The sequence below is a fragment of the Callorhinchus milii genome, unplaced genomic scaffold (assembly GCF_018977255.1).
Source record: "Callorhinchus milii isolate IMCB2004 unplaced genomic scaffold, IMCB_Cmil_1.0 Scaffold1, whole genome shotgun sequence".
NCBI lineage: Eukaryota > Metazoa > Chordata > Chondrichthyes > Chimaeriformes > Callorhinchidae > Callorhinchus > Callorhinchus milii.
This window is the reverse complement of record NW_024704742.1, coordinates 138,878,806-138,903,989: the sequence shown is the minus strand read 5'-3', so window position 1 is coordinate 138,903,989 and position 25,184 is coordinate 138,878,806. Positions and strand designations below refer to the sequence as shown.

Sequence of the window (25,184 nt, the reverse complement as noted above, 5' to 3'; positions counted from 1 at the left end):
AAAGTGAATTGACTGTATATTTTTTGGGTGAAACGCGGCAGCCAATTGTGCACAGTAGTGAGTGTCCTACAAACAGTCACAGATTCAGTGACCAAATTGTTATTTTTTTGGCAAACTGCCAATGACCAGGATCCTACTTACTGCTAGGTAAACAGACGTGTGGCGTAAGGAAACTTGCCCACTGTTTTGCCCTGCCCAGAAATCAAACTATGGTCTTCTCGCTTGCGAGGCGAGTGCTCTTACTCTCGGTGTGCACATTTTAGCTGCCGCCACTGACCCAAGCTGTTTCTCCATAATGCTCCCACCCTTGTCTGCCACCGTCCTCTAATCCTGATCTAATCACTAATCCTCTTCTCCCACCGTCCTCCCCGACTCCTGTCCCTGCTCGACCGACCCACAGCCTCCCTCTGCTCCGGCAAATCCTCCGTCAGGCCGACCGCAAGGCCCATCGGTCCCTGACCCCGTGGGCCAACCTCTCCTCCCTCATCCACATCCCCACCTTCCGTGTCGGACCTCCCCCCCTCTCCCCCACATTCCACCACCAACCAACTGTCCCCTCCGCATCGGCCGACAGAATGTCCGCTCCCTCTTCAATAAAAGACCATCCAAGACCTCAGTGTCGAGGAAAACATTGAACCTGGTGCAACTTAGGCACCAGGTTGGACCTCCAGCTTTCCTTTCTATCACACATCTGGTCCCTGGGCAGGACGGCTCTCCTCCACTCTGCCACATTGCCCACCTCCGTCCGTACCTCACTCCAAAAGCTACCGAAACCCTTGTCCATGGCTTTGTCACCTCCCTCCTTGCCGGTCTCCCCTGCTCCACTATTCACCTGATTCAAAACTCCGCCGCCCACATTCTCACCCACAATAAACTCTGTACCTCAGTCCTTGTCAAACTCCATTGACTCCCTGTCACAGAGCGGATCGATTCCAAGATCCTCATTCTTGTATTTAAATCTCTTCACGCCCTGGCCACACCCCACCCATCTCTCCAACCTGCTTTCTCCCTACACAGCTACTCGCTGCCTCTGCTGGACTGGCTCCGGCCTCCTCCTTGTCCCTGGACACTCCATCCCACCTTCAGTGGTTGTGCTTTCAGTCACTACATCCCGAAGCTGTGGAAATCTCTCCCTCAATCCTTTCGCCTTCGCCCTCTCCCTATTTTCAGGTTACGCTTGAAAACCTTCCTCTTCGACCGTACCTGAGGTCACCTTCCCCCTCCCCCTGGCTCGGCATCAGGCTCAGCCACTGTTAAGCTCTGAGGCGCCGCCCGGCATGAAGGGCGCCATATAAATGTAAGTTGTTGATTTCTGATCAACAGCATTTTGTAAAGGGCTTTGCGGAATTTATTTCTGGATGAAAGGCTCTCTGTTCCTGCAGGTTGTTTAGATTTGACCATGTTCTTGGTGACAGGTGGCATTGACCAGTCAGTGCTGAAGGAGCTGCCCCCAGATCTTGTTGCTGAGATCGAGTCCACCATGCCGCTGTGTGAGCGAGTGAAGATGATCAAACGGAAGCGCAGCACAGTGAAGGAGAAGCCAAACTATGCCGAAATCAGCTCGGACGAGGGTGACAATGATAGCGAACAAGACTTTGAATGTAAGTAGTTCTGACAGCACTTAGAAATCCATTTAGAAATATCTACATGTAATGTGTGGCTTTGAAATGGTCTGATGCTAGTTAGGATTACTCAGGAGTACCTCTCTTTATATTGGATGTTTCTCTCCAGGGAGAGAGAGCTCATTCCATTCCAACAATCTCTCTCTGAGATTTCCGTGTGTAGGTGGGATACATGGAAATCTCAGCTTGGTTTGGAGACTCTTAAGCACAGTGATGGGTTTCCGTAAGTGTCAGACACTCGGATGGCCAAACAAAATGCTTCAATTGTGCACAACAATGCTTCACATTCAACGCTGTTCAAAGATGAGCGAACACATTTGAGGTAAAAATTGTACATTGCACTGGACTTACTCCCATTGTTTTGTGTAACATAATAATAATAATAATCCTTGCATTTGATATAGTACCTTATCACGTTATCGAGACGTCTCAAAGCGCTTCACAGAATACACTGTAAAGTGAATTGACTGTAGGTTTTGTGGGCGTAATGAGATCTTAATATTGGATACAAGAGATGAGTCTCTCACACACAGATAGACACACACACACTCATACACATTCACACACACACATTTGCAGCTGCACATACTACACACACCCAACACACACCACATACACACACCTCACAGACCACACACACAACTACACACAGACACATATCCCACACACCTGCACACATACCCAGACACACACCCCACACGCCTGCACACACACCCCACACACGCAGACACACACCCCACACGCCTGCACACACACCCCACACGCCTGCACACACACCCTGCACACGCAGACACACACCCCACACACCTGCACACACCCCCCACACGCCTGCACACACACCCCACACGCCTGCACACACACCCCACACACACAGACACACACCCCACACGCCTGCACACACACCCCACACGCCTGCACACACACCCCACACACGCAGACACACACCCCACACACCTGCACACACCCCCCACACGCCTGCACACACACCCCACACGCCTGCACACACACCCCACACGCCTGCACACACCCCACACGCCTGCACACACACGCCTGCACACCACACACCCCCACACCCCCACACCCCACACGCCTGCACACACACCCCACACCCCACACGCCTGCACACACACCCCACACGCCTGCACACACCCCACACACCTGCACACACACCCCACACACCTGCACACACACCCCACACGCCTGCACACACACCCCCCACACACAGACACACACCCCACACACACACTCAGGTTCCATCACAAACAGAACTCCCATCAGCTGAGTTGGGAACATTTGCTCTGTGTCTCCCTCTAGTGGGCTCAGGTTCAAGCCGTCGATGCCCGGTGATCATTGACGTCCCACAAGCGCAGATTAGTTCCACTCACTGACTGGAAGCACATCTGTCTGACAATTTCCAACCCTGGTTTTTAAACAGGGATTTCTGTTTAGTTTGCAGTCTATTCATCTTATTTTTGAATATATCTGTGTTACTTCTGATGTCAGCCTGGCACATTTCGTAGCACTCTCTCCTCCGAGTCCGAAGGTTGTGACTCAAGCCCCAAGTTGGAACGTACCTAGCCTTGGCTTATGGTCCACGGAGATACAATCCTTCAGATGAGATGTTAAGCCAAGGACTCGTCTGGATGTTCAGGTGGATGTTAAAGATCCCGAGGAGTTATTTGCAAAGAAAAGGGAGTTTCTCCCAGTGTCATGGCCAACGATGCCCCAAACAAAATTGGTCATTCATTTTATGGCAGTTTGTGGGCCTTGCTTGCTGCAGTTTGACTGCTATGTTCACCTACAAAATGCATGATCACTACATCGGAGTCCTGTACCTTAGTGGTCAGAGCACTTGCCTCGCAAGAGAGACCTGGGTTTGATTTCCAAGCAGGGTGAAACGTTAGGCAAGTTTCCTGACTCCACACCCCTCTGTGCCTAGCAGTAAGTAAGAACCCGGTTGTTAATCAATAGGCGGATAGCTTTTCCAGGGGTAATAATCTCTTTAAAATAAATGATAATTTTGTCATTCAAACCCAGACTTTTGTGGAACACTGCTGTGTGCAATCAAAGTATACACGTCTTGAAGACCTGATGCAATAAAATTACATTTGTAAAGCACCTTTCACGTCGGGAGGACGTCCCAAGCAGGTGAACAGTCAGGGATTAGGACCATTGGGGTGAGGGGGGTGGGGGGGGGGTGCCAGAGAGGGTAGAGGGAGGCCGAAGGCATGGCCAAAGAGGAGGGTCTTGAGGTGTAGCTTGAAGGAGGCAAGGGAGGGAGCGAGGTGAAGGGAATGTGGGATGGAGTTCCAGAGGGTGGGGGCAGAGAGGCTGAAGGCCTGACCGGCGATGGAGCAGACTGGAGCCCGCTGAGCAGGGGAAGCGGACAGGTTGATATGGGGTTAGCAGGTCGGAGAAATAGGAGGGGGCAAGGCCATGGAGGCGGTGAGGGTGAGGATTTTGAACTATAACCTCTGGGGGATGGGGAGCCAGTGGAGCCGAGTGAGGGTGATGGGGTCACGGAGTCTGGTGTGGGAGAGGACACGAGCTGCAGAGTTCTGGATGATCTGCAGCTTGTTGAGGGAAGAGTTGGAGGCCGACAAGCAGGGTGTTGGCATAGTCAAGCCTGGATGTAATGAAAGGGTGTATGAAGGTTTCGGCAATCTGAGAGGTGAGGCACTGGCGGAGTCGGGTGATGCAGTGGAGGTGGGGAAGGCAGAGCGGGTCATGGCATAGATGTGGGGGAGAAAGGACAGTTCAGGGTCAAACAAGACACCTAGTTCCTCACTGGCTTGGTGAGGTGGAGTGTGCATCCGTGGATGCTGATGCTGCTAGTTCCTGAGGTGTGGAGGCACTGACGGGAGCCAATCAGAAGCTCGGTCTTGCTGACGTTCAACTGTAGAAAGTTCGCTCTCATCCAGGAATTAATGTCTGACAGACATTCTGTCAGGGCAGTAGTGAGTCCTGGAGTCGAGGGTGGAGGCAGAGAGGTAGATTTGTGTGTGATCTGCGTACTTGTGAAATTTGACCCCATGTCTGGATGATGTCTCCCAAGAGGGAGCATGTACAGGTTGAAGAGGAGGGCACCAAGCACAGAGCCCCGAGGAATGCCACACGAGACGGTGCAGGAGGAGAAGCCGTTTGTGGAGATAAGGCACTATATCAATTCAAGGATTATTATTTTACAATAAATCCTTTGAAGTGTTTTGAAATGTCCCCCTGACATGAAAGACGCTAACATATGTAAGGATTTTTATTATTTGGATTAGGATGGATGCGGTTTGGAGAACATGAGTTGCCTCCTCCTGTGCCCTACATTTCAAACGATCTTTGGATAATCCATAATTATAATCCTGTTATTTCTGCAGTTTAGAGTCATAGGAATTTACAGCACAGAATGTGGCCAGCCATCCGGCCCATCGTGCTGTGCTGCTCTTTGAAAGAGCAATCTATTCCAAAGGGAGGAATCCCTTTACCTGCCTTTCCCCATCATGGAGTCCTGTAACTCAGTGCTCAGAGCACTCTCCTCAGTCTGGGATGCACTGCCTGAAAAGGTGGTGGAATTAAATGGGTACTTAACAATGTGCAGGGCTATGGGGTAAGAGTGGGGGAGCGGGACTAGTTGGTAGCTTTTTCAAAGAGGCAGCACAGGCACGATGGGCCGAATCCCTTTCTGTGCTGTAAAATTCTATGATTCTAAGTAACCATTCTCTTATTCCTTTCGTGTATCCAATTCTGTTTTTTTTACCAATACCTATATTTTGTTCAAAAGCAGCATTGGAATCTAATTAATATTACCATCTGCCTCACTTCATTCTCTACTTAAACCTGTCAATTGTATTAGTAAATGTAATAAAGATAAACTAATTGCTATGTATCTCTTGCTGATCTCCAGCCTCTAGAAAGAGACACAAGAAGGACAAGGAGGTGGATAAAGCCTGGGAGTGTGAAGATCGAGACCGGCGTGTCTTAAATGAGTTGCGAAAAAGCAGCCATTCTCACGATGGCAGAAGAAGCTCAGGGAGCAGCAGGTATCGGGAGAAGAGCCCAGAGTCTGAGGAGGGTTCTCCCCCACCGAGTCTCAGTGAAAGTAAGTGCATTCGCCTCCACCTTCCCTCAGTGAGAGTAATTGCATTTCCTCACACCTTCCTTCAGCAGCTTTCACAAAGCAGATTGCACTCCCATCACCCCAGTCCTTGCCTGGCTCCCTATCGCCGAACAGATTGATTTCAACATCCTCAAGCTCATTTACAAATCCTTTCATGCCCTGGCACCTTCCGACCTCTCTGATCTACTTACTCCCCAACCCACTACTGCTGCCTCTGCTCGACTGGCTCGGAGGGCACAAGGGACTGGCATGTCCCTTGGGCCCTCTGTTCCACCATCAGTGACTGTGCTTTCAGCCACTGTGCCATGACTTAGTTGCCTTTTACTTCTTAAGGGAAATCATACGGAATTGACTGACAGTCAGTCAATTGTGGGAGGTGCTGTCCTTCAGATAAGACATAAATCTAAGGTCCTGGGGTGTGGAAGCTTGTGGAATATAAACACCAGCATGGATCAGTTGGTCTGAATGGCCTGTTTCCATGCTGCAGTGTTCTATGTACTTCTATCTTATGTGGGATTAATAAGATCCTAAACCATTTTAAACTTTTACAGTTGCCAAAAAGATGAGGAAAAGAGAGAAACAAAAGAAGAGGAAAGCTTACGAACCCAAACTTACTCCGGAAGGTAAGATCCTCACACTGACACTGACAAGCACAGAGCCTGGCAGGGTCAGATTTGTCCCAAAAAGCATTTGATTTCACCGTTTCGAAGTAAAACTGAAGTCCTGCATCTCAGTATTTAGAGCACTCGCCTCGTAAGCGAGAGGACCTGCGTTTGATGCCCAGGCAAGGCAAAACCTTAGACAAGTTTCCTTACTCCACCACCCCTCTGTTTACCAGCAGTAAGTAGGAACCCAACTGTTAGTCGATTGGTGGATCGCTTTTCTGGGGGTAATAATCCTTTTAAAACAATAAATGATAATAATTTGGTCACTCAATCCACAACTGTTTGTGGGACACTCACTGCTGTGCATACAGTTGGCTGCTGCGTTTCACTCACAAAGTGTGCAGTCAATTCACTTTACAGTATATTCTGTGAAGCGCTTTGATACGTCTCAAAGACATGATAAGGTGCTATATTAAATGCAAGGATTATTATTATGAAGAAAAACTTTTGATTGAACTGAACACTATGAAGGAAGCGGATTCCAGTAACAGTGCACTATTGAACCAGTAGTTGTTGTATTACAGAAATGATGGATTCCTCAACATTCAAACGATTCACAGGGACAGTTGAAAATATCCTGGAAAACTTGGAAGATATGGACTTTACTGCATTGGGTGAGTTAGTCGCTGAAAGCCAGACTACAGGGTAAACTAAAAGGCTCTTCTGGTCTGTCCATTGATCTACATTGTGGCCTCTCCACAGGCCCCACATTGGGACATCACTCTAGGCTGATGCTCCAGGTGCTGGAGGTTGGGGTGTCATGTATCGCATTAGACTTTCACAGGAGCCGTCTGTTTGCCTCTTCAGGTAGACATTAGAGATTTTGTGGCAATATACGATAAGAGAAGGAAGTTTTGCTGCTGTGTTGGCCCACAAAATACACTGTCACTTGTTGCTACAATACTAATAAACAAAACCCAAATACTGCAGATGCTGAAAATCTGAAACAAAAACAGAAGTTACTGGAAACACTCAGCAGGTCAGGCAGCATCGATGAAGGAAGGAAAGTGAGTCAACGTTTCGGGTCCACGACCCTTCGTCAGAACTGACAATACTGGTACGAGTGTGATACGAGGATTTCAGCTGTGTCAGTTGTGAAGAAAGGCGGTGTTTGGAGGTGGAAACAAGCGATTCTGGTCAGAGAATGGATGTGGTCAGAAAGGAAAGCTGGGGATTGAACTGATGCCTAAGTTGCACATGGATTTGGAGACTCTGAGGGAGAGCCCGAGGAGGTTGAGGAGTTCAGACCTGCAGGAGAGAAGACGTTGACAGAAGCCAAAGAGTATGGCTTTCGGCTAATCGATATTCAGCTGCAGGAAATTTGTGTTCATCCAGGGCTTGATGTCTGTCAAACAGGCTGACAGGACCTCAGCGGACTGGGAGTTACAGATGAGGGAGGAGAAGTAGATTTGGGTGTCATTCACATACATGTGAAAGTTGACCCTGTGACATCGTCGAGAGGGAGGGAGCATGTCCGGGCAGGGACGGGAGGAGAAACCATTTGTGAGATGTATTATTGGCGGTTAGTTAAGTAGGACTTAAACCATGTGTGTGTGGTCCCACTAAGATGGATGAGGGAGTCATTTCACTTTACAATATATTACAGTGTATAAGCGCTAGATTCTGTGAAGCGCTTTGAGAAGTTTTGAAGACTGTGAAGACCGCATGAAAACAGGAGTCTGTACTCAGTGATTACAGGATACAGGAGTCCTGTAACTCAATGGTTAGAGCACTCGCCTTGCAAGCGAGACATCTGGAAAAAACTGGGAAAACTGGGTGAAACCTTGGGCAAGTTTCCTTACTCCACACACCTAATAATAATCCCTGAAGAAAAAAAAATAATAAATTGGTCAATCCATGACTGTTTGTGGGACATTGCTGTGCCCAATTGGCTGCCGCGTTTCACCCACAAATATACAGTTAATTCACTTTACAGTATATTCTGTGAAGTGCTTTGAGACGTCTCGAGCACGTGAAAAGCAATATATTAAGTGGTGGAATTATTATTATTATTACTTGTTTTATTGACATTGTTTTTAACGTCCCTGTTTCCTTTTGTTGGACGAACTCAGAGTTGTGTGACAGTTGCTCCAGGTGACACAATGGGTCTCACTTGCTGTTCTCTCTACAGGGGATGAAGATGAGGTCCCTCAGGAACTGCTGCTGGGGAAACAACAACTGAATGAGCTGAGCAGCGAATCTGCCAAAATTAAAGCCATGGGGATCATGGACCGGGTGTGTATATGTTAATGTTTACAATCTGACACTGGTAGCTCTTCACACGTGAGAAACGTCTGCAGGGCTGAGCAGATTGTGATGTGTGTGAGGAAAAGATGGTATGTTGAGGGTGTGTGTGAGGGGAAGATGGTGTATGTGAGTGAGAGTGTGTGAAAGGAAGATGGTATGTTGAGGGTGTGTGTGAGGATGTGTGAGAGTGTTGAGTCAGGGTGTTTGCTGAGGGTGTGTGAAGGGAAGGTGGTGTGTGTGAGGGTGTGAATGAGGGTGTGAGGGTGTGTGCACAGGTGTGTGTACAAGATGGTGTTAGTGAGGGGGTGTGTGAGGAGACAATGGTGTGTGTGAGGGGAAGATTGTGTGTGAGTGAGGGGAATATTGTGTGAGGGTGTTGTTGAGGGGAAGATGGTGTGGATCAGGGTGTGTGAGGGGAAGATGGTGAGGGTGAGCTTTGGAGGTTGATGTTGCTTTGAAGGAGGAAGTTTATATATAGAGCAGGTAATGAATGATCTGCAGATTCTCTGAGCTCCATGTCAATCCAAGTCTGCATGTCAATGGTGTAAACACTTGACTGTCCAGCCTTGGGACGTCCTTGACATGAAAGACACTGTATGAATGCTATTATTGTTGTGCATCTTTCATGGCCATCCTTAGAAGGTCTCATTTCTTCTAAAGCTCTGGTGTGGAGAAATGTTAATCTCTCACTGTATTGTATCTTCACAGCTCCCAACAGATAAGATGGTGAAAGTGCTGAGTATCCTGGAGAAAAACATACAGGATGGGGCCAAACTTTCCACTTTATTCAACCACGTGAGTTTTCAGATGTGTTGTCAACGTGTGGATCTACCTAGCAGAATATGGTTAAAGCTGGGCCGATTGTTGAACAATTAGGATATTGTGCAATATGTAACTTGTAGAATCCTGTAGTGTTGTGGTTAGACCACTCGCCTCGCAAGCGAGAAGACCTCGGATTGATTCCGGGCATGGTGAAACTTTAGGAAAGTTTCCTTACTCCTCATGCCTGTTTACCTGGCAGTAAGTGGGAGCCCGCTTGTTAGTTGATTGTCGGATCGCTTTTCTGGGGGTAATAATCTCTTTTAAAAAAGGTATAAAAGGTGTAATAATAATAATAATTACGTGGTCACTCAATCCCCCGACTGTTTGTGGGACACTCACTGCTGTGCGCGATTGGCTGCTGAGTTTTGCCCACAAGCCCCGTAGAGTCCTGTAGCTCAGTGGTTAGAGCACTCGCTTTGCAAGTGAGAGACCGGAGTTCAATCCCGGGGGGTCAGGGCCAAACCTCGGGCAAGTTTCCTTACTCCACACAGAGCCTAATAATAATCCTCCAAAACAAAACAATAATAAATTGGTCATTTTCAATCCACGACTGTTTGTGGGACATTGCTGTGCGCAATTGGCTGCCGCGTTCGCCCACAAATATACAGTCAATTCACTTTACTGTGTGTTCTGTGAAGCGCTTTGGGACGTCCTCCCGACGTGAACAGCGCTATATCAAATGCAAGGATTATTATTATTATTAAAACATACAGTCAATTCACTTTACAGTATATTCTTTGAAGTGCTTTGAGACATCAAAAACGTGATAAGGAGCTATATCATAGAATCATACAGCACAGAAAGAGGCCATTCTGCCTATTGTGTCTGCACCGGCTCCTAAAACAGCAATCCAACCCAGTCCCACTGGCCCACTTTCTCCCCATAGCCCTGCAATCCTGTCCTCCCCAATACCCATCTATTTCTCTCTTAAAAGTTGTTATTGGAACGGCTTCCACTACCCTTTCAGGCAATGCATTCCAGATCCCAACACCTCTTTGGGTGAAACATTTTCTCCTAACCTGCCCTCTGTCTATCTATCTTAAACTAACTTATATCAGTGTCCTCGGGTTACTGACCCACATTCCAGTGGGAACAGTTTTTCCCGGTTCAACCTATCAAATCCTCTCATGATCTTGAAAACCTCTATTAAATCCCCTCATAATCTTCTCTGCTCCAGGGAGAATAATCCTAGTTTCTCTAACCTCTCCTCATAACTAAGGTCCTTCATTCCTGGTACCATCGGGTAAACCTCCTTTGCACCCTCTCCAATGCCCGAACATCATTCCTAAAGTGCAGTGCCCAGAACTGAACGCAGTCTCCAACTGAGGCCTAATCAGCATTTTATAAATATTCAGCATAACTCCTGACTTGTGTACTCTATGCCCTATTTGTAAAGCCGAGTATCCCGGATGCTTTTATAACCTCTTTATCTACCTGTCCGGCCACCTTCAGAGATTTGCTGATGTGGACCCCCAGGTCTCTCTGTTCATTTGCCCCCTTTAAGATTGTACCATCAGCTTATATTGCCTCTCCTCATTCTTCCTACCCAAACGCAACACTTCGCATTTCTCCACATTAAACCTCATCTGCCACTATCTGCCCATGTTACCATCTGTCTAAGTCCTCTTGGAGTCTGGTACTATCCTCCTCACCATTAACTACTTTTCCTATCTTAGCGTTCTCTGCAAATTTGGAAATTGTGCTCCGTATATCCAGGTCCAGATCATTAATATAGATCAGAAAGAGCAGTGGTCCCAATACTGACCTCTGAGGGACACCACTACACCCCTTCCTCCAGTCAGAAAAGCAACCGTTTACTACCCCTTTCTACCATTGACTAACCTTTTACTCTTGATATGCTTATACATTACCTGAGGGTTCCCTTTTATGTTTCCTGCTAATCTTTTCTCATGCAATCTCTTTGCTCCCTTATTTCCCTTTCACTTCTCCTCTGTACTTATATGTACTATATTCTATTTGATTATCCTGTGTGTTTTGGACTTGACATTTGTCATAAACCTCCTTTTTCTGTTTTAATCCAAATTTCCTTAGTCATCCAGGCAGGTTTGTATGCCCTTCTTTCCCCTTTGTGAGAATGTATTTGCTCTGTCCCCGAACTATAGAATCATAGAATCATGGAATTGTACAGCACAAAAAGAGGCCATTCGGCCCATCGAGTCTGTGCGACTGTTTGAATAGAGCAATGTAATGTCAGTCCCACTCCCGGCCCTTTCCCCATAACCCGCAAACCCGTCTCCTCAAATACCCGTCACCGCGTTGTTAAAAGTAGTTATGGAATAGGCCTCCACCGCCCTTTCAGGCAATGTTGCAGATTCCCACAACGCGCTGCGTGAAGCACTGTCTTCTCCCCTCCCCTCGGCTTCCTTCAGAGACTATTCTCAATCTGTGACCTCGAGTCACCGACACTCCCACCAGTGGGAACAGTTTGTCCCTCTCTAACCCATCAAATCCCCTCATGATGTTGAAGACCTCTATTAGGTCCTCGTAACCTTCTCTGCTCCAATGAGAATAATCGCGGCCTCTCCGGCCTTTCCTCATCATCACGGTCCCTCATTCCTGGTCCCATCCTCGTAAATCTCCTCTGTACCCTTTCCAATGCCTTAACGTCCTTCCTATAGTGTGGGGCCCAGAACTGGGGCCGTATTCTAACTGAGGCCTAACCAGTGTTTATATGGGTTAATCATCACCTCCTGACTCTTGTACTCTATGCCCCTATTTATAAAGCCCAGTATCCCATATGCCCCTTTACAGCCTTATCTCCCTGTCCTGCCACCTTCAAGGATCCAGTTACCTGCCCCCCCAGATCTCTCTGTTCCTTCACCCCCCCCTTAAGATTGTATTAGCGCCTATATTGCCCCTCATTCTTTCTACCAAAATGCATTACTTCACATTGAAACTCATCTGCCACGTGTCGCCCATTTTACCATCTGTCTCTGTCTTCCTGCAGTCGGCTCCTATCCTTCTCACTGTTTACCCTCTCCCTAACTTTGTGTCGTCCGCAAACTTGGAAATGGTATTTGCTATACCCAAGTCCAGATCATTTATGTATATTAGGAAGAGCAGTGGTCCTAATACCGATCCCTGGGGGACACCACTGTACACTTCCCTCCAGTCAGAAAAGCAGCCGTTCACCACAACTCTCTGCTTTCTGTCTCCCAGTGAGTTCTGGATCCGCTGCCACTGTCCCTTTTATACCATTGGCTTCTATCTTTCTTACAAGTCTTTCATGTGGCACTTTGTCAAATGCCTTTTGAAAGTCCATATAAACTACATCAACTGCACTACCTTTATCCCCTCTCCGTTACCTCATCGAAAAATTCTATTAGATTTGTTAGACAAGATTTGCCTTTAACAAATCCGTGTTGTCTGTCCCTAATTAACCCATATTCTTCTAAGTGAAGATTTATTCTGTCCCGGATTATAGTCTCCAGGAGTTTCCCCACTACTGATGTCAGGCTGACTGGCCTGGAGTTCCCAGGTTTGTCCTTCTGTCCCTTTTTGTACAGGAGAGTCACATTGGCCACTCTCCAGTCCTCCGGCACCACTCCTGTGTCCAACGAAGATTGAGAAATTGTGGCCAAAGCCTCCGCTATTTGTCCCCGTGGCTCCCATAGTGACCTTGGTTACTATCTCCTCCTTGAAGGCTTCCCATTGTTCGTTTGCCGTCTTACCTCCCAATCTCCCTTTCCTGTCTTTCTTGGCCTGGTCCCTTTTTAGCTCACTGAAATTAATCCGCTTCTAGTTGAGGGTCTTTACCTTTGATTGATTGTTGTCCTTTTCCGTAACTATTCTAAACCTAATGATATTGTGATCACTGTTGTCCAGATGCTCTCCTACTGAAACCTGCTCCACTTGCCCCACTTCGTTTCCCAGAACTAATTCCAGCTCTGCTTCCTTTCTTGTTCGGCTGGAAACACGCTGATCTGGAAAGATCTCCTGCACACATTTCAGGAATTCCTCCCCCTCCTTGCCCTTTACACTGTGTGTTTCCCAGTCTTGTTAGGATCATTGAAGTCCCCCATTATCACTACTCTGTTGGTTTTGCGTCTCTCCGAAATCTGCTGCAGATTTGCTAGTCTCTCCTTCCCACTATTTAGAGGTCTATAATAAATACCTAACAGAGTAACAGCTCCTTTTCTGCTTCTTAACTCTAACCAAATAGTTCAGTTTTTGGACCCTCTAACACATCGTCCTTTTCCAGGACTGTGACCGTGTCCCTAATGAGTGTTGCCATCCCTCCTCCTTTTTTCCCTTCCCTATCCCTCCTGAATAGGTTGTAGCCAGGAATATTCAGCTCCCATTCCTGTCCTTACTTGAGCCAAGTCTCCGTAATTGCCGCTACATCATAGTCCCATGTGGCACCTTGAGCCGCAGCTCACCAATATTATTGATCACGCTCCGTGCATTTACATACATGTACTCCAAGACCGGCTTAATCCGCTCTACATTTCTCCCCCCTCTTTCCCCTTTTTGATGATCTATTCCTTGTTTCATTTCCGTTTGTCTCTCCTCGTCCACAATGTAACTCGTTTCCCCTCCCTGATGCTACATTCTGATCCCCATCCCCCCTCGAAATCAGTTTAAACGCTTCCCCGCAGGATTTGTTATCCCTGTTACAATGACATTGGTCCCAGCCCTGCTCAGGTGTAACTCATCTCTCATGAACAGGTCCCATCTGCCCCAGAAGTGGTCCCAGTGGTTTAGAAACCTGAAGCCCTCCATCCTGCACCATTTCTCCAGCCAGACATTCATGTGTTTGATCCTCCCGGTTTGCTGTTCACTTGCATAAGGCTTTGGGAGTAATCCCGAGATCACCACCATTGAGGTCCTGCTCTTCAGCTTCTTCCCAAGTTTCTGATATTCTCTTGTAGGGTCTCAGCCCTTTTATCACCTACATCATGGATCCCGACATGGACCACCACTTCCGGATTTTCCCCTTCCTCCTGTAGTATATTTTGCACCCGTTCCGTGACGTCCTGCACCCCGGCCCCAGGGAGGCAGCATACCAGGCACGAGTCCCGTCTTTTATGGCAGAAACGCCTATCTATCCCTTTAGCTGTTGTATCCCCGATAACAACAGCATTGGCATTTTGCCCCTTATGCCTCTGAACATCCATCGCCTTTTGACTCTTCTCACCAGAGGCTTTCTCCCCAGTGTCCAGTACCGAGAACCGGTTTGTGAGTGCCACACTCTAAGGGCATTTCTGTACTGCCTGTTCTTTTTTTGCTGTCTGTGTACTGGATGGAAACCCCTGGACAGTGTGCGTGGGGGGAATCTCTGGCCTGCGCGCACTGGGGAGAGGGTATCCTGTCTGTGTGCACTGTGGGGAATACCCCATCTGTATTGGGAGAATCCCCCGTCTGTGCGCAGGGAGTTCCCCGGCCGCGTGTAGGGAGAGGGAATCCCCTGGCCGAGTGTAGGTGGAGGGGTGTCCCCTGGCCGAGTGTAGGTGGAGGGGTGTCCCCTGGCTGTGTGTAGGGCGGAGGGGTGTCCCCTGGCTGTGTGTAGGGGGGAGGGGTGTCCCCTGGCTGTATGTAGGGGGAGGGGTGTCCCCTGGCTGTGTGTAGGGGGAGGGGTGTCCCCTGGCTGTGTGTAGGGGGAGGGGTGTCCCCTGGCCGAGTGTAGAGGGAGGGGTGTCCCCTGGCTGTGTGTAGGGGGAGGGGTGTCCCCTGGCTGTGTGTAGGGGGAGGGGTGTCCCCTGGCTGTGTGTAGGGGGAGGGGTGTCCCCCTGGCTGTGTGTAGGGGGAGGGGTGTCCCCTGGCTGTGGGGGGGGGGGTGTCCCTGGCTGTGTGTAGGGGGAGGGGTGTCCCCTGGCCGAGTGTAGAGGGAGGGGTGTCCCCTGGCTGTATGTAGGGGGAGGGGTGTCCCCTGGCCGAGTGTAGAGGGAGGGGTGTCCCCTGGCTGTGTGTAGGGGGAGGGGTGTCCCCTGGCTGTGTGTAGGGGGAGGGGTGTCCCCTGGCTGTGTGTAGGGGGAGGGGTGTCCCCTGGCTGTGTGTAGGGGGAGGGGAGTCCCCGGTTGTGTGTGGGGTGTGTGGGCGGGGTGGGAATCTCCTGGCTGTTTTTAGAGGAGATGATGGACTTCCTCGAATCCAAAGTCGAGGGGATCTGCTTTGCTGCCTCTATCGCTACCTCGTCCCCTCTCGCTCCCCTTCCAGCCCCCCCACCCTCCATTCCTCCCTCCACACTTTTGATCTTGTCTCCCTCTCTTCCCTCACCTCCATCATTTCCTGTATGAAACCCACCACCTGCTCCCTTGACCCCATCGCCACCCCTCTCCTCACCACCTCCTTACCCCCCTATGGACAGACCTTGTTAACCTCTCCCTGTCCACTGGCACTGTACCCATCCCCCTAAAGACAGCCGTCATCACCCCTACCCTCAAAAAAGCTTCCCTTGATCCATCTCTGCTCCCAACTACCGCCCCATTTTAAACCTTCCTGTTCTTTCCAAGGTCATAGAACGGGGAGAGGAAAGAGCAAACACTTGCCTGCTTCACTCTTTCCTCTCCCAGCATTCCTTCCATGAACCCCTCCAATCTAGGTTTTTGTGCCGCCCACAGAACAGAGTCAGCCCTGGTCAAAGACACCAATAACATTCTATTCGCCTGTGACCAGGGCTCTTTCTGTCTCCTCATCCTTTTCGACCTCTCAGACGCTTTCGATATTGTTGACCACTCTATTTTTCTCCACTGCCTCTATTCTATCTCCACCTCAACGATTCTGTCGTTGCCTGATTCCAATCCTACCTTTCTCATTGTCTTCAATGTCCACCAACATCTTCTCCTCTAGCCCCGCATTGTCACATGTGGCGTTACTCAGGGCTTTGTCCTCTCCCCTCCTCTTCAGTCTATATATGCTCACACTAGGTGATTTAGCAAGCGAGTGGACCCAGGTTCGATTCCAGGGCAGGGCAAAACATTGGGCAAGTTTCCTTACTCCACATGCCTCTGTTTACCTAGCAGTAAGCAGGAACTCGGTTGTTAGTCAATTGGCAGATCGCTTTCCCGAGAGTAATAATCGCTTAAAAAAATAATTTATTCATTCAATCTACGACTGTTTGTGGGACGCTGCTTTGCGCAGTTGGCTGCTGTATCGCCCACAAAATATTCTGTCAATTCACTTTACAGTATATTCTGTAAAGCGCTTTGAGACGTCTCGAAGACGTGATAAGGCACTATTTCAAATGCAAGGATTATTATTATTATGCCCAGTGCCGCTGTAATTTCAGCCACTTGCCCTCTGGAGCTTCTCTCGGACTTTTTCTCGTTCCTTCTCTCTAATTTCAAAACCTGTGCGAGAACCGATCTCTTTAACTGCTCCTTTGACCAGCTTATCAGCATGACCTACCCATCAGATCAAAGCCTGAAACGTGCAAATTGTTTTGTTACAGCTGATCATCTCCATGCTACAAAAGATTCTGAATTGAATACGCAGTTCGCCCTCTAGCGTATATGTACACAACTTGCAGCTGCTTTTTAACTAAATGTGGAGTCCTGTCGCTTCGTGGGTAGAGCACTAGCCTTGTAACGAGAGAACCTGGGTTGGATTCCCAGGCAGGGCGAAACTATGGGCAAGTTTCCTTACTCCACATGCCTCTGTTTACCTAGCAGTAAGTAGGAACCCGGTTGTTAGTCAATTGGTTGATTGCTTTCCAGGGGTAATAATGCCTTAGCTAGAAGTCAATTGCAGGAGCTGTACATTGCAGTGCACACAAGGTGCTTTCTGAGTTTGTAAGCGAATGTTTAACCATGAGTGTCCTGTATTCCCAGGACAATGATATGGAAGATGAAGAGAAGCTGTGGCGGGAGCTGATTATGGAGCGAGTCACCAAGTCTGCAGACGCCTGCTTGACTGCACTCAATGTCATGACATCACCCAACATGTCTAAAGCGGTGTACATCGATGATGTGATAGAGAGGGTCATTCAGTTTACCAAGTTTCATCTTCAGAACACCCTGTACCCACAGTATGACCCTGTGTATAGAGTGGACCCACATTCCGCAGGTCAGCACTTCAACTTAATTGTCTCCATCTCCTTATTTCCATGCTAGCCAAAGCCCTAACGGTAGGGTGGTCCTAGCTGGACAACCTAAAGCCCTAATGGGCAGGTGGTGTTAGCTGGACAACCTAAAGCCCTCATGGGCAGGTGGTCCTAGCTGGACAAGCTAAAGCCCTAACAGGCAGGTGGTGCTAGATGGACAAGCTAAAGCCCTAACAGGCAGGTGGTGCTAGATGGATAAGCAGCGGAAAGCTGGCCAGACAGTGCTCTCAAAGGCAAGCTGTGTGGTTTAGCTGGTTAGACTCCAGCAGTTACCCCAACACACACTCTGGAGTCCCCAAACCTTGGCTCTTGCCAACCTGTGCCTAATACTCTCTGGAATTAGTTAAGAGGATGTGTCCCTCCAGGGAGAGAGAGCGTATTGCATTCCAACAATCTGTCTCTGGAATTTCCATGTCTGGATGGGATATATGGAAATCTCAATTTGGTTTGGATAATCTTAAATACCGTGATGGGTTTCCGCATGTGACGCCCAGCTGACCCCTCACCCCCTAAAAAGGGGGTGCTACAGTGAGCAGCTCTGCTGCTGGTACAGATTGTCTGGTTGATATTGCCAGGACACGATTCTAACATGAGACCACATAACGGTGGAGGATGGTGTAGAGATGGTGACTTGTCACATGATTGATAACTGGCCTTTGCTTTTGCCTCACAGCAACTTCTAAACATCACGAGGAAAACCGCTTTCATTCCAGTAAGTAAATGTCACCTCAGAAAATGGTCATTCACAAATCCCGTGGCAGGGAGGTAGGGGGCTGGGGAGCGGGTGCGGCGGGGAGATGGGGAAGGGAGCAGGGGGGTGGGTGTGCTGCGGGGGAGAGGGGGGTGGGCTGCGGGGGAGCGATGGGGGGTGGACTGCGGAGGATGAGCTGCGGGGTTTGGGCTGCGGGGTAGTGGGGTGGGCTGTGGGGGAGCGGTGGGTGGTGGGCTATGGGGGAGCGGTGAGGGGTGGGCTGTGGGGGGTGGGCTACGGGGGAGCGGTGAGGGGTGAGCTGTGGGGAAGGTGGGGGTGGGCTGCAGGGGAGCAGAGGGGTGGGTGGACTGCGGGGGTTGGGCTGCTGGCAGATATGGAGTGGGGGAGGGGGCGACGGGAGCCGGTGAAGCGACCTTGTGAAGCCTAGCAGGAGTATAGTGGTGTGTGTGTCGGTGTTGGGATCCTGCTTGCTCTCTTGCCTCTGTTGCTCAGTGGGTGATGTTGCTGGTAAATGTAATGTATGTTGTGATGTTTACTCCTTTCAGAAGGTGGCAGTTCAAAAGCCAAGCGAGCAAAGTACTCCAGCCACAAACAGCGCGTCATTGTCATGTTGTACAACCGAGTGTGTGATATCGTCTCCAACATCTCAGAGCTGCTGGAGATACAACTACTGACAGACACTACCATCCTACAGGTACCTCCACCCCCACACCCACCCTCCACAGCCCCACTCACACCTTCCACACCCTCTCCACCCACACCCTCTCCACCCACACTCTCCACATCCACACCCTCTCCACCCTCACTCTCTACACCCCCAACCTCACCCTTCTCCTCCACATCCCACCCTCCTCCACACCCTCCTCACCCTCCACACCCTCACCTTCCATACCCCCACTATTACCCTCTACTCCCCAACCTTCACCCTCCACACCCTCATCTGTCCTTCACACTCCCCACCATCACTTGTCCTTTCTCTGCCTGATTGTGTGTAAGACATGCTTCCAAACAGTTCTTCACGGTTTGGGCAGAGGAGGGATTTCTTTCTGTCCGTTTTGAGAAATCCAGGACTAATCCTATAATAATCCCTTCAAAAAAATGAATAATTGGGTCACTCAATCCACAACTGTTTGTGGGACACTCACTGCTGTGCTCAATTGGCTGCCATGTTTTGCCTACAAAATACGCAAGTCACTACACTTTACAGACGGCTTGAAGATGTGATGAGGCGCTATATCGAATGCAAAGATTATTATTATTCTTAAGCTGTGAGGTAGATTTCTAGTCAGTTGGGAAAGCAAGAGGGAGGGTGGGCTCTGGCCAGTAGTGATCTGTTGCACAGCATCCTAACCTTCATGGCAGACGTATGTTTGCCAAAGTGCCTCATATGAAGACCTGTATAAGTAATCTCTGTACGTGGCATTGGGCTTGCACTTTGAACACTTGTTGAGCTGTGTTGCCAACAGGAAGCTCACAGGGAGTTCCTGGTACCTTCAGCCACCCAGTGAGAGCTCAAACCCATGCGTGTTGGATGTCAACCAGTTCTATCCAACAATCCCCAGATACAATTAGTCGTTCATTCCTGTCTGAGACGTTGCTGTGCTCTAACTGGCTGTCAGTTGCCTACAAAGATATACTGTATTATAACTCCTTACTCGCGAGGAAGTCTCAAAGCCCTTTACAGGATATACTACACAACATATATTGGATTTATATAGCGCCCTCCACGCTGGACGGCATATCAGAGCGCTTCACAGTAACGGATCCCGGGGGAGGGGAAGAAGGTGACCAAAGGCGCGGTCGAAAAGAAAGCTCTTCAGCCGAGACCTGAAAGTAGGAAGAGAGGGGGTGAAGTGAGTGAGGAAGGGAGTTCCAGAGCCTCGGGGCGTAGTGGCTGAAGGCACGGCCGCCGAGGGTGGAGCGGAGGAGGAGGGGGACGAGGAGGAGGGCAGACCTGGAGGAACCAAGGCAACGGGTATTGTTTTGAGGAGAGAGGAGGTCAGAGAGGTTGGGGGGGGGGGGGGGGGGCAGAGGAGTGGAGGGATTTGAAGACAAGGGTGAGGATCTTGAAATCGATCCTCTCTGGGATAGGCAGCCAGTGCAGTCCGGCCAGGACTGGGGGAGATCGGGGAGTGGGGTTTGGGGGTGGAGGGGAGGGCCAGGACTGGGGGGAGTGGGGTTTGGGGCGGGTGAGAATGCGGGCGGCAGAGTTCTGGATGACCTGGTTTTTATGGATGGCAGTGGAGGGTGAGACCGGTGAGGAGGGCGTTAGAGTAGTGCAGCCGAGAAGTGACAAAGGCCTGGACCAGGGATTCAGCAGCTTTTGGAGGAAGGTATTGGCGGAGACGGGCGATGCGTTGGAGGTGGAAAAAAGCGGTGCTGGTGAGGGACCGGATGTGGGGGAGGAAGGATATTTGGGGGTCGAACCTGACGCCTGGGTTGCGTACGGGTTCGGAGAGTTTTAGGGGGAGGTCGGGTCGGTGGAGGAGGTGAGAACCGTGAGATTTTAGACGTTGATGAGAGCCGAAGAGTATGGCTTCCGTCTTGTCAATGTTCAGCTGAAGGAAGTTTGTGCTCATCCAACCCCTGAGATCTGACAGGAGAACATCAGGGGACTGGGGGGNCGCAAAGAGAGGTGGAAAAGTAGAGTTGGGTGTCGTCTGCGTACGTGTGGAAACGTACCCCATGTCTGCGGATGACATCCCCAAGAGGGAGTGGGAGGAGAAGTGTGTGCGAAGTTGATTGGCAACAACGCGTTCTAGAACTCTGACAAGGATGGGCAGGTTAGAAATAGGGCGGTAGTGGCTGGGGTTTGAGGGATCTAGGGAGGGTTTTTTCAAGAGGGGAGCTGATGACAGCAGGTTTGAGGAAAGGACTGATCCAGAGGAGAGGGACTAGTTGATGTTGTCAGCCAGTAGTGGGTAGAGGCGGGGGAGCTGTGTGACCAGCAAGTTGGTGGTGAGGGGGTCGAGACAGCAGGTGGTGGGTTTCATTGAGGTGATGGTGGGTGAGAGGGAGGAGGGAGATGGGGAGGAAGGAATGTAGGATGGGGGTCATGGTAGGAGCTGATGATGGGGAGGGTGAGGGGACGGAGAGGGGGTGGTGGTGGTTGACGAGGCAGGAGGATGAGGCTGCCTGACGGATATTACTTTAGTTGAAAAGAAGTCCATGACCTCCTCGCACTTGGCATTTGATGTGAAGATTGAGGAGACCTGAGGGGCATTCTATAAACTCATCCTCTAATTTACCTTTGCCAATTTGGTTTTCCCAGTCTATATGAAGATTGAAATCACTCACCATTAGTGTATTTCCTTTGCTACATGCTCCTCTAATTATCCTGCCCAATACTGTAACTGCTGTTAGGGGGTCTATAAACTACTCTCACTCGTGTTTTCTGGCCCTTGTTTCTTACATCTTGATTTTCTGATTTAAAATCCCTTCACTCTTCTGTTTTTATCTCATCCTTTATTAGCATGTGAATCCTTTTAATAGGAGTGAATCCTATTTGGGATATTGTTGGCCAGGGACACCTGGAGCAAGAAACTCCCTTCCCTTTTCAAATAGTGCCGTGAGATCTTTAACCTGAATAGGCAGACGGGACTGTGTTTTAATGTTGCATCAATGCAGTACGCCTCCAACTGAGATAGACTCTGAGTTTAAAGACCCTGACATAGGTCTCTGGCCTGGTCTCTTGTCCGCTTCCTCAGCCACGCAGGCCTGCAGTACTTCAGGGGACTACTGATGATGGCACAGCCCAGCCTAGCTCATCGGCAGAACCTAGAAGGACAGACTAGACACTGGGGGCAGGGAATCTTCCCACTCAGATCCTGGTAACCCTGCAGCCAGAGAACAGGTGAAGGGCTGTTACATTTGCTGCGTGACTTCATAAGTGGGCCTTTTACCTCATTTCACTACTCAAGTCCATGTGGTTTAGGGGGAGATGGTGTGTGCAGGTATCTGAGTGGCTGTTGCTGTTTGTCATGTGTGTATAGGCAGTAAGTGTGGAGTCCTATAATCTTAGTGGTTAAAGGACTCGCCTCACAAGCAAGAGGACCTGGGTTTGTTCGATTCCCAGCTGGGCTAAACGTTAGGCAAGTTTATGAACTCCACACGCCTCTGTTTACCAGCAGTAAATAGGAATCCTCTTGTTTGTCGCCTTTTCCGGGTTAATAATCCCTTCAAAAAAATAAATAAATAATAATAATAATTGGGTCACTCAATCCATGAATGTTTGTGAGGGACTACTATGCGCATTTGGCTGCTGGGTTTCACCCACAAAATATACAGTCACTTTACAGTATATTCTGTGAAATGCTTTAAGACAGCTTGAAGACATGATAAGGCACTACATGAAATGCAAGTTATTATTATTATCTTTTGTCTGCTAGGTTTCCTCCATGGGAATCACACCGTTCTTTGTAGAAAACGTCAGCGAACTGCAGCTGTGCGCCATCAAGCTGGTTACAGCTGTAAGTATCTCCTAACTCTGTGAGTGTGGCTGTGTGGATGTAGGAATCCTGTGAGTGTGACTGTGTGGGTGTGGGAATCCTGTGAGTGTGGCTGTGTGGGTGTGGGAATCCTGTGAGTGTGGTTGTGTATGTCCTCCCAACGTGAAAGGCACTATGCAAATTTAATTTTGTTGTGTGTGGTTACAGCTGTAAGTACCTCCTAACCCTGTGAGTGTGGCAGTGTACATAGGAATCCTACCAGATACAGTGTGTAATAATCTGACATTGTGTGGACTTTTGGCTCAGACTTCAGCTTTGAGTCTGATTCACACTTATGTATTTTCAACTCCCCAGAACTCTCAAGAAGAGGGCTTCTGGCTGTTTGGACTGAGTATGTAAAATTATGATCAAAATTATGAGGGGTTTTGATAGTGTAGATAGGGGGAAACTGTTTCCTCTGGCAGGTGGGTCAGTAACTAGAGGACACAGATTTAAGACAATTGGCAAAATAACCAAAGGGGAAACAGGGAATAAGGGGTGTGGAGGAATGATTTTACCCAGAGAGTTGTTATGGTTTTGAATGCACTGCCTGAAAGGCTAGTGGAAGCAGATTCGATAATCGCTTTCAAAAGAGAATTGGATAGGTACTTAAAAAGGAAAAATGTGCAGAGCCTTGGGGTAAGAGTGGGACGAGTTGGTAGCTCTTCCAAACAGCTGGCACAGGCATGATGGGCCAATGGACTCCTTCTGTGCTGTATGATTCTATGATCCAGCTGCAAACACCAAAAGTTCTAGAGCAGAGAGCCCAGCAGTGTGAGGAGGGAACTGAGTGAGGTGGAACGTAATGAGAATTCTGTTAAGGAATTTGGTGAGAGTGGGAATTAAGGTGTGATAGTCAGGCTGCATGTGGGCATATGTGTAAGTGTCCGTAACTTTCACGTCGGGAGGGTGTTCCAAGGCCCTAGACAGTCAGTGTTTCCGGACCTGAGGTGGGGATCGGGATCAAGGAGGGTGGAGGGCGGTGGGGGAAGCAGGCAGATCGAAAGCACATCGACGAGGAGGGTCTTGAGATGGGTCTTGAAGGTGGCAAGGGAGGAGGCGAGGTGGAGGGACTGCTGGATGAAGTTCCAGAGGGTAGTGACAGAGTGGCAGAAGGCCAACCCACCAACGTTGGGGCGAGCGAGGTGGGGGACGTGAAGCAGGCCGGAGCACACTGAGCGAAGTGAGCGAGCAGGATGGTAGGGGGTTAGGAGGTCGCAGAGGTTGGGGGGAGCGAGGCCATGGAGGGCTTTAAAGGTGAGGACCAGGATCTTGAACTGTATCCTCTGTGTGATGGGAAGCCAGTGGGGTCAGGGGAGGATGGGGGAGATATGGTCACGGAGGCTGGTGGGGGTGAGGATGGGGGAGATATGGTCATGAAGCCTTGGGGGTGAGGATGGGGGTGATGGGATCGGGGAGCCTGGTGGGGGTGAGGATGCGGGTGATGGGGTCACGGAGCCTGGTGGGGGTGAGGATGGGGGTGATGGGGTCGGGGAGCCTGGTGGGGGTGAGGATGGGGTGATGGGGTCGGGGAGCCGGTGGGGGTGAGGATGGGGGTGATGGGGTTGGGGAGCCTGGTGGGGGTGAGGATGGGGGTGATGGGGTCGGGGAGCCTGGTGGGGGTGAGGATGGGGGTGATGGGGTCGGGGAGCCTGGTGGGGGTGAGGATGGGGGTGATGGGGTGGGGGAGAGGACATGGGCTGCAGAGTTAGTTCGGGATGATCTGCAGTCTGTGGAGGGAGGGGTTGGGGGCCAACAAACAGGGAGTTTGCATAGTGGAGTCTGGCTGTAATGGAGGGGTGTGTGAGGGTCTCGGGGGCTGTGGTGTGAGACAGTGGGGGAACCGGGCGATGTTGCGGAGGTGGGGGAGGCAGAGCGGGTCATGGGGCAGATGTGGGGTAGGAAGGATAGTGGAAGGTCAAACAAGACATAAGAGGGGCAAAGAGATTGTATGAGAAAGGATTAGCGGGTAACAAAGAACGGAACTCTAAGGTAATTTATAAGTATATAAAGACTGAAAGATTAGTCAAAGGAAATTTTTCACTTAAAAAAATTTGGGTTAATAAAGGACAGTCAATGTGGATTTGTTAAAGGCAAATCATGGTGAACAAACCTGATAGTTTTTTAATGCAGTAACGGAGAGGGCGGATGAAGGGAGTGCAGGTGATGTAGTTTATATGGATTGTCCATATGACAAAGTGCCACATAAGAGACTTGTAAACAGAATCGAAGCCCCGGTATTAAAGGGACAGTGGCAGCGGATACAGAACTGGGAGACAGAGAGCAGAGAGTGTGGGGAACGGTTGTTTCTCTGACTGGAGGGAAGTGTGCAGTGGTGTCCCCCGGGGGCCAGTATTGGGGCCACTGCTGTTTGTGATCTATATAAATGACCTGGGCTTGGGGAGAGGGAGGACAATTCCCACGTTTGCAGATGATACTGAGCTGGGAAAGTAGTAACC

At 49.6% G+C, this 25,184-nt stretch overlaps 1 protein-coding gene across 3 annotated transcripts in view; it reads left to right on the top strand.

Moving 5' to 3' along the window:
- Window positions 1-25,184, top strand: part of nipblb (NIPBL cohesin loading factor b) — a 136,031-nt gene that overhangs the window by 72,186 nt on the left and 38,661 nt on the right. For 2 of the 3 annotated variants that reach the window (XM_042336334.1, XM_042336345.1), the window contains 10 exons: window positions 1,416-1,601; window positions 5,518-5,712; window positions 6,282-6,353; window positions 6,920-7,009; window positions 8,527-8,630; window positions 9,351-9,437; window positions 17,255-17,489; window positions 18,200-18,238; window positions 18,784-18,932; window positions 22,627-22,707. In XM_042336334.1, the coding sequence (XP_042192268.1) occupies window positions 1,416-1,601; window positions 5,518-5,712; window positions 6,282-6,353; window positions 6,920-7,009; window positions 8,527-8,630; window positions 9,351-9,437; window positions 17,255-17,489; window positions 18,200-18,238; window positions 18,784-18,932; window positions 22,627-22,707 (1,238 nt within the window). The remainder of the gene's footprint in view (window positions 1-1,415; window positions 1,602-5,517; window positions 5,713-6,281; window positions 6,354-6,919; window positions 7,010-8,526; window positions 8,631-9,350; window positions 9,438-17,254; window positions 17,490-18,199; window positions 18,239-18,783; window positions 18,933-22,626; window positions 22,708-25,184) is intronic. The other variant, XM_042336341.1, reaches the window with a different exon arrangement.